Here is a 13343-nt window from a genome sequence, read left to right as displayed (position 1 = left end):
GGCAATAGGCAGAGTCCTCCGGTTGCCACACACTTCAGAGTAGGAGTGTGACTTAGGGCTTTGCATTGCTGCCTAGAGTAGTACCTCTTCATGGGCTTGCATGAGACCAATATCCCAATTTATGCACTTAAGTTGAATACATTAATCAATAGCCCAAATTTCTGCTTAAATCTTTAAAAGAAATTGTTATCTACTTTTTCCCTGTTTCTCACTGATTCCAGTAAGGCACTTGATGCCTGTGAAACAAGTGTGCCATTCACCAGAGGAATAACTTCACTGATACCATTTGCATACTTTTACACCAGGTCCTATCTCTTACATACTTCCTGTTAGATCTGGGTGTCTTTCCTGTGAACAGTAGCTGCAGCTATTTGCTATGTACAGAAACCTGCCCCTATCTCTGGTGATGGCTCAGTGGTTTGGGCTGGCAGAGAACTTGTGTTGAGGCTGAAAGGATGTTTTCTGGCAAGCACTGGATTTCTACTTCCAAGAAAGAGAACACTGTCTTAACCCTGGAAGAATCAACACCTTCAGCAAAGAGGAAATCTGCCATAGGAGTAGTTTATGCAAATACTTGTGGGAGGGAATCTAAGACATGATCCATGAAAGTGTTCCCTTGAGGAGCAGCACAGTAAAAGGCTTTGCCAAACAGCCTAGGCCAGAATCAAGAGTAATGCATTTTGAACTTGCCTTCAGGAAGGAAGCCTGCTAATGCTACTGAATACAGGCCTGCAACAATAAAAGCAAATATTAACAGTAAGAGTTGTCAGAGGGATAATAACATTCCTCAGATGTGTTCATGTCTGGTTTTAACTGATTTGGAATTCATTACTGTAGTCAAAAGAAATTTAGCTGTTGCAATCAACAAAGTCTAGGGTATGATTCAGTTGACCAGACTGAATACTTTGTACATGGGAATGTTAATTTTAAGCTTTTGCTTAAACTCCAGACAATGATTAGCTCTGTGAGAAAACTGACATGATGGCATTTTAGAGTAGCTGTACACCCAAACTATGAGTAGGACTCCTACTAAACATCAGATGGCAGTGTGGGGAAGGTATTGTGTGACACGAATTTCTCCGGCTGTATTTGAAGGATGAGCAGAATCAAAAGATCTGGTTATCACCACTCATCTATCTTAAAGGTTGTGGTTTTTTCTTTTTTTAACCGTGCTTCCCAAATCATTTGCTTTATGAGTGGAAATACTTTTGAATTAAATAAGAGTTATAATTCTTATCTGCTCAAAATAGATAAAAAGCTTATATAAACGAAACACTGACCTATATCTGCTGGTTTGAAACACATTTTTCGACAATGTTCCAGGAAGATTTCAAGCACAAAATTTAATGGGTCACATCATTAATTTTAGCCCATTAAAATACATTGTCTTTTGTATAGTGGAGAGTCTTCTGTACTGTGGAGATGCTACAGATTTAAAATGGTTTTGTGCATGAATAGGCACTTTTTAAACAGAGGTATGTCAGCACTGGCCAATCATGAAAGCCTCGGCCTTAGTTTAGGGAGCTCTGTGGTGTTCCTCAGCTGATGCAGCTGCTCAGGAGGGCAAACTCATTAAAACACATAAATGGTAAATCTCAAGAACAGAATAGTCTCTAATCAAAGGACATACACTGACATCTAAGCATGTCAGTAAGGTACAGTGAGCTGTTCTTTCTTTACTTTACAAATATTTGTCAAATAATGCAGTTACATTTGCATCATGCACTTCAGAGAGCTGAAATAAAATAATTATAATCAACCCCCAAATATGTTTTCATGGTATATATTCCACCTCTTCTCAGCTCTTACATACCAGCAGAAGACCATTACCCTAGAGCAGCATCCCTTTTCTTTGATTTGAAATATGTATTGTAGCACCTTTGTCATTATAATGTACTTCAGCAAGGTCTTAGAGTGAAAAGAGGAGGAATAAAGGTAAGAATTTAGAATGAAGGACTGCAAGTAAGGAAATAGGTAGCTATACAGAAAAATAGATTTATGGATAGAATATAGAATGGTTTGGGTTGGAAGGGACCTTAAAGGGCATGCATCTAGTGATCACATAGTCACATCTAGTGATTACATGGCCACAGCCAGTGATCACAAATTTTAAATACATTAAAACAATTACAATGTTTAGTTTTAGAATATTAGTTTTAAATAAAAACCAAAGTTTAAATGAATCCTTTTTAATAAAGAAAGCATGTTTTTTAAGCTCTACTAATACATTTAGAGAAGGAAACTTCGTAATTAACCCATCTCCATCATCAGAGACCTGTTTTGTTTCAAAGCTTATGAAAATTGTGGAGTAAGTGTAAGTTTTGTCTAAGACTTTGCTACAATAGGTTTACAGATGTTACAAGTTTCTAAGTAATTAGGGGTTAAGAAATATTTATGCAAAAATATAGTGGGATAATACAGCAAGGCAACAGTTGTCCAGTTAGCATTACCCAAAAAGTACTTAAAAGACAATGGCACTGGTGCCTAGGCATAGTCATGCCAGGAGGCTACAGGTTGAAAAGGTCACAAATGAGCACATGCCCTGAGTCCTACAGGAAGGTGCAATTTAAAAGGCCAGGTCAGGTAAGTCTTCCCAGAGGTCTCACTAGCTTTAGGTCCTCTTGGAAGATGTGGTAAGCCAGGTGTTTCAGTAACATCTTACTGTTGTGTTGTATATATACTGAGATGATTTGATTCTTTAAATTTTGTGTTGAAATTTTCTGACTGTTGCTTATGCCCGTTTGAGATTTAACCTACCCTGCTGCCAGGTGAAGGCCAGGCCTGGTCCGAGCAGGCTCAGGCTCAGGCTCAGGCTCAGGCTCAGGCTCAGGCTCAGGCTCAGGCTCAGCTGGAGGGCAGGTGAGCTCCAGGGGAGGAGCTGAGGTGCCTTTAGCAAGCGATGACATGGTGGTGGAAGGCACGACATCCTCCTAGACAACATTTCTAAACCAGAGCTCAGCAAAGATTTTCTTTTTGTCAGGATGCAAAGTACTGAATACCCTAATACAAAAAAGATGCTAAACCTACCCTTATAATTTATCTTGAGTTACTCAAACACAAAAGGACGATGTAACTCCAAATCTACTGCCCATCCATGTTTGGGGAGTGTCACAGCCAGTTACAGAAGACATTCCCAAAATAGTTTTATTTTGAAAAAAACTCAGATCCTTTTTCTTTCTTCTTGATTCCTTGTACCCCACTAGAGAATATTTGCATCAATAAACATTCAAAGGTAGTTGAAAATTAAAAATTAGTTTTTCTTTGCAATGCATGATCGGGAAAAAAAAAAAGTAGGATTGAAAATTTACAAGTCTTTCATGTAATCATCTGACTTGAGCATATCTTGGGAAAACATCAGATATCATGAGATGCCTGACAGAATAACTAATGGCTCCCTGGACACAGGGCTATAAGTCAAAGCATCTTTTATAAACACAGGAAAGGGCTTTTCTGTTATCAAATTATCAGTGTACCCATTCAACCACCATGACTCAGAACTCCAGCAGTCAAGAGATTTGCTTAGATTGCAAAGATTTACAGAAAAAAAAAAATAACAACAAAAAAGACTAATGAAATCAATGCACCATCCCCATCTTTAACATTACTTTGAATACGGCAAAGGTGGATTTGACTGGGAAAGCCCTAAAAAACAGGAAAGGTGGTCAAAAGGGGCACTTCACACCCTCTCACTTCTCTGCGGCCTGTTATCCTCGGAACGGTCAGTCTGCAGAGGAGCTTAACAAGTTCTCAAAGAACTCGTGCGGTCCCTACAAAGCCCTGGGACAGCAGTGGCTGTTCCCTGCTGGATGCGGGGCCGGGCTCGGGCCTGGGCCTGGCTCCGGGCCGCCCGCGGGTCCCGGCACGGCGGGGTCCTGAGCAGCCCCGGGCGGGCACTGCGGCCTCGGCCTGGCGAGGAGAGGAGGGGAGCGGAGAGGAGCCGCGCCCGCTCCCTCCGGCCCGGAGCCCCCGGCCTGAGCGGCCGCGTCCAGCCCGTGTGCGGGGCGCTCCTGAGGAGGGCGGGGGACCCAGGGGCCGAGCCGCCGCTCCCGCAGCCCGCCCGGCGGGAGGCGGCACCGCCCGCCTGAACCGGAACCGGTTCGCGGGCCCGCCCGGGGCGGCTGCTGCTGCCGCCACCGCCGGTGCTGCCGCTGCCGCTGCGGAGCCGCTGCCGCGTGGTGCGGCCGGAGCGGGCCCGGCGGCTGCGCGGGGCGGGGAGGATGGGGCTGTGCCCCGGCGGGCCCCGCGCCGCCCGCCCGCGGAGGAGGGCGGCTTAGCTGCCGCAGCCCACGCCGCCGGGCCGCGCTGCGGGGCCGCCCCCGCGGATGAGCCGCCGGGGGGACCCGCCGGCGAGAGCAGCCGCAGGGCGCCGCAGCCGCCGCCTCCTCCCCCGCCGCCGCCGCCGCTCCCTCCCGCCGCCGCTGCCGCCCATGGCTCCCCGCCGCCCCCGCTGACCGGCCGCCCCTCGCCGCCTCCCGAGCCGGGCCGGGCCAGGCCGGGGCCGGGCACAGAAGATGGGGAACACCACGTCCTGCTGCGTCTCCTCCAGCCCCAAGCTGCGCCGGAATGCCCACTCTCGGCTGGAGTCCTACCGCCCCGAGGCCGAGCTCAGCCGGGAGGACACGGGCTGCAACCTGCAGCACATCAGCGACCGGGAGAACATCGACGGTGAGCGCGGGCGGCCGCCCCGGGCAGCCCTGGCATCCCCTCCCCTCCCCTCGGCGCCCTGCGGCGGGCACGGCTCTGCCCCGGCGGCTCCGGGGTGGGGCCGGTCCCGCTGCCCCGAAACCGCGTCCCCCCGCCCCGGCACCGTGTCCCCCCGGCACCGTGTCCCCCCGGCACCGTGTCCCTCCGGCCCCGCGGGGCTCCCGGGGATGCCGCCGGAACATTCCGCCCGCGGAGCTGCTCCTGTCCCCGGGAGAGCCCTGCGGGACCCTTCCAGCGGGGCTGGAGCATCCTTGTGCCGTACCCTCTGGCAGGGGGCAGTTTTTCGGGGCCGGGGCTGCGCTGCCGAGACCCTTCGCCCTTCAGGGGGCCGCGGGGTGTCACTCCGGGCGGTCCCGGGCCCCGGGGGGCGCCCCTCGCCCTTGGCAGGGCCGGGCTCACGTCACCTGCCGGTGTCACCTGCCAGGCCTCTGCAGGGCTGAGCGGATAAAGGACAAACCCTGCCAGCCATAAAAGTGGGAGAAATGTTTCCCATGACAACCTTCTCTTCCAGTGACTTTTTTCTGGCGTTACTGTCATGATGAGGCGCAGTGCTCATCATGAATTCTGCCTTGCCCTCTCCCTCTCTGCAGAGGTATTAAAAAAGCCATGTTCCTGCTGGTTTAGTCGTGACTGAATGTGGAGCTGTTCGTGCTGGCCGGGATACAGCTTTATTTTAAAGATGTGGGTTGAGTTAATGTATATGTGTAATTTAGTTTTTGATTAGCTGAGGTATTTAGTCCTAAAACTTTACGTGCTAAAAGGTCAGCTATCCCATGGATTTGTTCACATGAACTGCTTTTGGTAGAAAGCCAGAAAGAAGGACTTTGGTGCCCTTCAGTTTGCCTTCCACTTTTTTTTTTTTTCACAGTTTATTAAGTTGTGATTTTAGTGCAGAATTCAATGTTCAGTCACTTCTTGACACTAGTAAAGTTGTGAAGCCCGTGGGAGCATATAGGTGCCCTCACTGGTTTCTTTCAGTGAGGTGCATTCTAGAAATAGGAATGTTTTTCAGATGTCTTTGCTACATGCAGCTGAAAAATTGAGTGTAACAGGATCAGTAGGTGAAAAAAAATACATAATGGTCTGATTTGAGAAAGCCAGGGAGATGAAAGAACCAATTGTTGATCTGTGAATGATTAATTCTTCCAGCATCAGTGGTGTACAGTGGAGCAGGATGCAGCTCTCTCTGATGGTACGGATTTCTCCATCTATAACAACACAGGCTGCAGTAAAATTTTTGGTCAGAGATGTGTGGGTTTTGTGCCTTGTTCTCAGTGTGGTGTGTTTTTAATTTATGGATGAGGAGAAAGGCTTTGATGGAGATAGTAAGTGCATGTGTACTTGTTAAAATGAGCATTCAATGAAGATAAGTTCCTACATCTTAGTAGTTACTTGCAAAAAAACCCAGATCTTTCTTGGTTGGTTGTGTCATTTGTTGGGTCAAGGTACATGTGTGTTATGTCTCTGCTCTTTTAAACTGTGGCACATGTCAAGTGTAGAGTTATAACCTGTTGTTAGAACACAGAAGATACCTCAATCACTATTTTTACGTTTTGTTGATTTTCATTTGGGGCCATTGTCTGTGCAATGCCACAGTTTCAAATGGGCAGCCTGTCTTCAGATTTGAAAATGAGTAGTTATGGTTTCCTTTTTATGCTTTATTCTACTCTTGACCCTTTTTATGGATGGACTCTTAGAAGTAAGTTTTCCCTGGGGAGACTGATGGGTAATAGATGTCTGTACATTCAAAATAACTGGACAGACTTGGGTAAAAGAACTTTCTGCAGTGTGCTTTGTTGCAGGTCTGTTACCCTGGAGTCATGCTTGCTGATGATCTCTCCATTAAAGATGATGACTGAATAATAAAAGGAATAGCATGGTTCTTTGTTTCTGAAATTTTATTCTGCATTAGACTAGCTATCATGTTTTTGTTGTTGGGTTGTTGAAGTTGTGTGGCATACAGATGTTTATGGATGAGACATTGGGGTGGAAAAAACCCTTCTCAGTAGAGAACTCTGGTGATACTTTTACCATTTTAGAATGAAAGAACAATACTCTGGTTATCTGTGTTGTGGAGAGAGAGTGCTGGATGTTTATTCCTTTGTGTTCCTGCAAGTCATAACGTTTCTCAAATTGGCAGTGTTGCCAAAGGTGCTTTATTAAAAAAGTTAAATAAATGATGACAAAGACTAATGCACTGAAATGAAACTTTTTTGATGCTTCAAATTTATTTCTCACTGTTCTTCAAGTGAGAAGCCTTCCATCCTGCTTGGGTATATGTGTCAGTGACAGGTCTCAAAGTGCAAATTTGTGTCTCTGAGAAGTGTTTACTTTGTCACTGGTACTTTTAGGAGCTGCAGAAATCATGTCATGCAGTGTCTCACTTACTGTGTTTTGTGTGGAAGTTATTTCCATGCTCATATTGAGGGAAATTCAGGAAACATTTTATTTTTTGAAGTGGGTAAAGCTGCCTGAATAAATCAAGAACTTTTAGAACCTTTAAATCAGCTGTGGGCTATTTTAAGCTTTTGAGAGATGCGTGGTTTTCACTGTTGCGGGCCCTGTTTCTGGCAGTATGTGAGGGAGAAGGAAAAAAGAGGGAGGGATGTCAAATCTTAAAGAGTGATTTAACTGGAAATTTTAGTACTAGTGGAACTGTTTGACGTCTGCCTGTCTTATGTACTTCATAAGGAAATATTGATCAAATCTGCCTTCAAAATCATGCTTTTGAATTCTCTTCTCTAATTCAATTTCCATACCCAGCCCACTAGTGGTTTTTCAAAGAACAGGTGGAGGAATTATTTTGCAGTAGGAATTGGTTTTATAACAGAATACCTCTACATCACTGGCACTTTGTCAGAAAAATTTCAGTTTCTTTAATATTATACAACTGTTTATAAATTGGTATTTGAAAGAGAAGGGGAATTTTGAAAGAGTTTTGATGAGGAGGAATTTATCAAGAAACTTATTCTGGAGAATAGTAAAGTTGAATTTACCGCTCTTCCTCTTTTTCCTTCCCCTCAAATTTCTAAGAAGGTAGTGAACTTCTACAAAAATCCACACATGCAAAATTGCCTCTCTGAATATCACACAGTCACCAGAATGCTTAGTTTTGGTTTGTTTCTGAATGTTTTTTTGTTTATTGTATTGTTAGTTTGTAGAGGCCCATGATAAAGAAGAACACCTAAAAGATTTTTAATGTTTCTCTCTTTTGAGGAAGAGCAAGAGGGTGACTAACATACAGAGGTTACCTTCTGTTTATGTTGATTTATTGCTTAGGGTGAGCTTCCACATTTTTCAGTGGAAAATTTAGAAATTTAAGAAAATTGTGGCAGTGGGTTCAAAACTTGTAGATTCCTACATCTGTTTGTTTGCCATCAAGACCTTTTTTTACAGCAGTTAAAGGCAGCTGTAAGTAAAAGGATCTGGTACACAAAGATTGACCTTTGTGTACCAGATTTTGTATCTCCTTGGATGCCAACTTTTGCCTGTGCAGGCCGTGTGAGCACCTTGGTGTGTGCATTGTGTGAGTCCTCACTGGCTGGGCTGACCGGAGCTTGGACTCCACTTACTCAGCAAGTCATGATCAGAGCCAGTGGTGGTTTAACTTGTCAAAAGGCAGCATGTGCTCAGCTGTGGCTCCTCTGTTCAAGGCATGATTTCTGAGTCAGCTTTTCAAGTATGGAGCTCTAGTGAGGGGGTGAAAGGGGATGTCTCACCAGAAATCTGATGGTGTGAAGCAAAGCTGATGCCATACAATGAAATTGGCCAAAAGACTGTTCTTGAAACAGAGACTAGATGGAGAGTTCCTAGGCTATTTCAAAAGAAAGACAGTTCTTAATGATCAGCTTCTCACGCTTTTTCCTGTTCACCCCACAAAAATCAGATTTATTTTTTTCCCTCTCTTTGTAGACTTCTGGCAGTGTCACTTGGTTATGCATTGCTAGCTCAGATAATGTCCTGTGCAACTGTGCATCACTGATAAACCTTTTCAGCCTTTTTCATGATGGGTCAATCATGTTAATTGTTTTGCTGCATAATGCACAGGCTCCTAAGAATGGACTGCTTTTTAAAAAGCCATTTATTTGTTTATTTACTTTTTTTCCCCCTCCCCCTCCCTCTTGGAACTGGCATAAGAGGATCTCTGACATGGTATTAGTTAGTATTTGTGTATTTCTTGTCTGCTGGGTTTTATAAGAACGACAAGATTTTAGCAAAACAGAAGGAAGTTTTAAAATGTCCGTGCCATATACCTAATGGAATTTTGCTGCAAGGGAATACTGGTGTTTTCAAGAGCTAGGGCATGATGTGAGGCACATTGTGAAGGAACTGACCTACTTCACAAAAGTCAAGACATAAGCATTTCAGAAGGAAATTAAACATCTAATGTGGTGTACACAGACATTCCTGCTACAACACAGATTGTAAAAGGATAGCCCTTCTTTAAAACTTAAGTCTATTTGGTTTACAGAAAATTCTCTTTCAAAAAATCTTTTTGTTCCCTTAGCCAGAACTCCAGCACAGGGGTGACCTATGTGTTCTTCAGTACTACTGTTTAGGTATTTGGCATAATCTACCTAATAATTTGTCAGAAGTCATATATCAAGGTACCCCTGTGTTCTGATACATCAAAAAATTAAAAATGCAGCCTGCTGTGGCCTACACTGGTGAACCTATGCCTATATTTCTCCTTGCCAATGATGCCTCCTGTACAGCTTTCTTTTTTCTTCTGTTACTAGCCTCATCTGGTTATTCTGTCTGTGTCCTGCTTCTCCTAAGACACCATCCTGTTGTACAGAACCTTCCTAAAATCTCATTCTTATATTGTTCACATCAAACCAATAAATTCACACCCTGTATGAAGGCAGTAGTTTCATATTTAGCTGCAGAAGCTTTCAGAGGTGCACATTCTAAGACTAGTCATATCTGAACTTACCTCTAAGAAATTTTATGAGTGCACTGCCATCTGATTAATATTTTCTTTGAAAGTGAGTTACACAATCGTGGATGGGTGAATTGGTACTTGAAACAGAAGGACAAAACTTAAAATTATAGGTCTCAGAAAATGGAGGGACTACTGTATTTTGAGTTGTTTTGGATATTTTTAGATTTATATTTGGATTTTTTTTTCCCTTGAGTTTTGTAAAAGAATAATGTATATAAAAAGAATGAAAACCTCTTCACTGTGTGGTCATGGCTGGTTTACCTGATTTTATGTACTTACTGGAGGTTTTTCAGACTTCCAGGGTGTGTTTACTGCATCTTCAGGCCTTGCTCAGGTCAGATGATACAAAACCCATCCCTGGTAGGACACGATACAGCAGCTTACTGACGTTGTGGATGCTGTTTTCTAGCTGCTCTCTGCTACGTATCCTGGGGGTGGAGGGGAAATAAGTGAGCAGTGCCTAGCACTAGCTGATGGCTGTCCTTGTCCTTGTCCTGCCAGCCAGCTGCATGTCAGACACAGTCTAAATATCTTCCTTGTTTAGCATCTTTGCAAGAATATGAAATACACTTCGCAAACTGAAAGCATACATATAACCTTTCTCTGAGCTTTCCATGTAGAAGTGAATCGGCATTGCCTTTTTCCTTTTCCATTCCTTTGAACTTGGATAAATAGAACTTTTAAAATTTATTAATTTTCTATGTGCATTCTGACATATGGAGTGATCTTTTTGACTTCATCCTGAAGAATGTTGAATATATGTGCCCTACCTCTCTGAAATGTATATGAAGAGCTAGTAAGCATTAATAAATCTAGACGGACTAGATGGACTATTCCAAGCAGTTTGCATAGGTGGTGCATTCATTGGAGTAGTTACTGCTTCCTCTGTGTTTTCTGTAAGAAGAATGGACAGTTTGTAAGGAGTTTTATTTCCTTACAAACCAACTTTAAAAGCGAATATTCCAGAATTGCTGAAATGGACTGTTGGGATGTTCGTTTCCTGAGCTGAAGCCTTTTGCAGAAGTTGACCAAAGTTCAGAGATGGTTTTACTGAGCTCAATTTAAACTAGCTTTTGTTGCTGATTTTGTAGGCCCCATATGCCTCTGTAAGTCATCACCTCAGCTGGTGCAGTAGAGGCAACACCAGCTCTTCTGCTGCTTCTGGGAGGACTGGTTTAAAGTTTGGAGCACTCACTAGCCTGTACTGAGTGGAGAAAGAACTTAGTCTTCAGGTCAAAGCTCCTGCTTCTAATGCTTAACTAGTATAGAAGCTGGCTAAAGAGCTGTGGTTGGCATTAGTGGAAAATTACTGATGAAAACTGGTTGGAGAATCTGCACAAAATCCTGGTTTTCCCCACTTCTGTTTTAATTTGTTTCCTTTCCCATCATGCCTATAACATTTTGGGCCTTCAAATTGGAAAGGATTTTTTAGATCATTCAGCTAAGACAAGATTCTCAGATCATCGAGTTTCACATTTTCCATGGACTGGTGTTAGAATAATGGAATATTCTGAGTTGGAAGGGATCCACAAGGATCACTGAAGTCCAGCTCCTATTTGTTTACTTCTCTTTTTATTCCTTTGAAAATGAATACCATTTCTTTTAAGTCAGGCTGATGCTGTAACCATGTTGCTGAAATACCTTTGCTATGCCATCAATAGGTGCAGTTTGCACTGCAAAACTTGTGCCCTCCTCCTGTAGCTTGTGGTGGTTCTAACAAAATGTATCAATAAAATCAGTGTTTTCGGTGCCCTGAGTGGCACTTTATTACTGTTCTTGTTGGTGTGAAAATGTTGCAGAAAACTGCAATAGTTGAATGCTCAGACAAGGTTATGGAATAGAGCTAATCCCAAGATTAAAATCGAATTTTCTTTCACCTCCTGTAACATTTCCCATGCTCTTTTCTACCATGATTCTTAGAGGGAGAGTCTGCACTGTGATATCCTTCTCTCTGCAGTAAGAAGAATCAGCCTTCAACTACTGACTTGTTATTTTCTTTTAAATAAAACTCCCCCCAGCCTCACCTAAAAAAGTTGTATCTCAGACTTTTTGCTTGCTTATTCTTTCTGTCTGCAAAATGATTCTTATAAAGCTGTGGCTGAGATCCAGAAGGTATCAGATGGGAAGCAAAAGTATTTACTTTCAACAGTATTGAAACCAATATGAGATTGTGTTTAAATTTAAAAAGATTCTTTTCTTTGCTGTGTTGGTATTTCATTAAGAGTGGGAATTGATGAGTTATTCCTGAATCTGAAAGTTGGATTGTAAGGAGAGAAAACTTACAGAGTACTCTAGGGCTTTGTAAAGTCAGACTACACAAAGTGATGTGCTAAAGGTGCAGTGTTACTAAGTGAAGGTGCAAGTTTTGATGGTACAGGGATTATTTTCTAGATTCAGATTGGATGCAGAATTTAGAATTACTGGCATGCTTGAAATTGTGTCTGGTTTGCATTTTATCTCTGCACATCAGTGTTCTTTTTGTTGCCATGTTGTTATTTGTTTTATGAAATCTTAAGGGATGCTTCCAACTGAAAACGAAACTTATTACCATCTTTGTCCCTGGAAAAAATACACTCGTTTCAGATATTGAAAGTAGTACTGCATGGGAAAGAAACCATGCTAGGTCAGCAAAGATGTTTTGCATTGCTCTCTCCTACACTTTTTCACTTCTGTGCAAGCTCTGTATGGGGGGGATTATTTAGGAATTGTCAGTAGATGAGGCTGTGTATGTGAAATGACTGGCCATAGTTATGTTTTTGTGCTATTTATCAATAGTTCCATTTTCTTTTTTGCTTTACTTTTTATTTAGGTATATGGTGGTTTCTTTATCCTCCTTCCTGCCCTTCCTATGGAGGGATGTTGCATTAGATTAGGAGATCACAGTTTGGGAATTGTAGCTGATCCTGAACACAGCAGGCCATGTTTCCCTGCTTTGACTAAAAGAAGCTTTCAGGCTGTGGTCAGTGAGCTTTACAAGCAGTAATTACATCTCTGAAGTACTTGGTGAGCTGTGTTGTGCTGTAAAGTGATCCAAGTGATCTAAAGGCCTTGAAGAAGGTCTTTCAACATTTGAAATGAATTAGATATCTTCATTCCTAGGCTCATATTAGGAGTTTTATATCTCATCTGTTTTTCTGTCTTGAAAAAAGTTGTCTCTATGTTATATATGCAATTTTCATTGAGGAAACTGTAGTCTCTACTAATTTGGTGTGGGTCTCCCCTCACTTCTTCCTCTTCAAAGAATGCTGTTAGAGTAACCAGTGTGAAATACAGGTTGGAAAAAGAAGTTACAATTGAGAACATGCAGATAATCTTAAAAGAAATTTGGATTTCCAGACGGTTGGATTGCCTGTTATAGAACTGCAGTCTCCTGTGTGTTTGGGAGGTAGAACCACAGCTATTAGGAACTGGCATCTTTAAAATCTCTTTTTATTCCTGTTTGTTTTGTTTTCTCTTCATTTTGAAGAACTCATTTTTATTAATTAACTTCATGAAATATATAACTGAAATCAACAGAGTTAAAGTTCATAATAGTAAGTCCAGTGGCAGAATATTTTGCCTAACAATTCATAGCATTATTCTGCTTTCTTTGTAATTAGGAAAAAACAGTTTCAGATTTTATTAGAAAGAATTTTATTTCTAGTTCCTGGCAAAGTTTCAACTGCTGCTATAGACAGAATCTTAAATCTGTTGG

At 42.7% G+C, this 13343-nt stretch overlaps 1 protein-coding gene across 3 annotated transcripts in view; it reads left to right on the top strand.

Moving 5' to 3' along the window:
• Nucleotides 1-4474: 4474 nt before the first annotated feature.
• CCNY (cyclin Y) overlaps nt 4475-13343 on the top strand; it is a 118641-nt gene continuing 109772 nt past the window's right edge. The window contains exon 1 of one of the 3 annotated variants that reach the window (XM_083860291.1): nt 4475-4665. In XM_083860291.1, the coding sequence (XP_083716417.1) occupies nt 4512-4665 (154 nt within the window). In that variant the 5' untranslated portion in view covers nt 4475-4511. Of the gene's footprint in view, nt 4666-6287; nt 6404-13343 lie in introns of those variants that run through there. The other 2 variants (XM_083860292.1, XM_083860294.1) reach the window with 2 other exon arrangements.

Source organism: Zosterops lateralis (assembly GCF_965231275.1).
Source record: "Zosterops lateralis genome assembly, chromosome: 1".
NCBI lineage: Eukaryota > Metazoa > Chordata > Aves > Passeriformes > Zosteropidae > Zosterops > Zosterops lateralis.
This window is presented reverse-complemented; position numbering and strand designations above follow the sequence as displayed.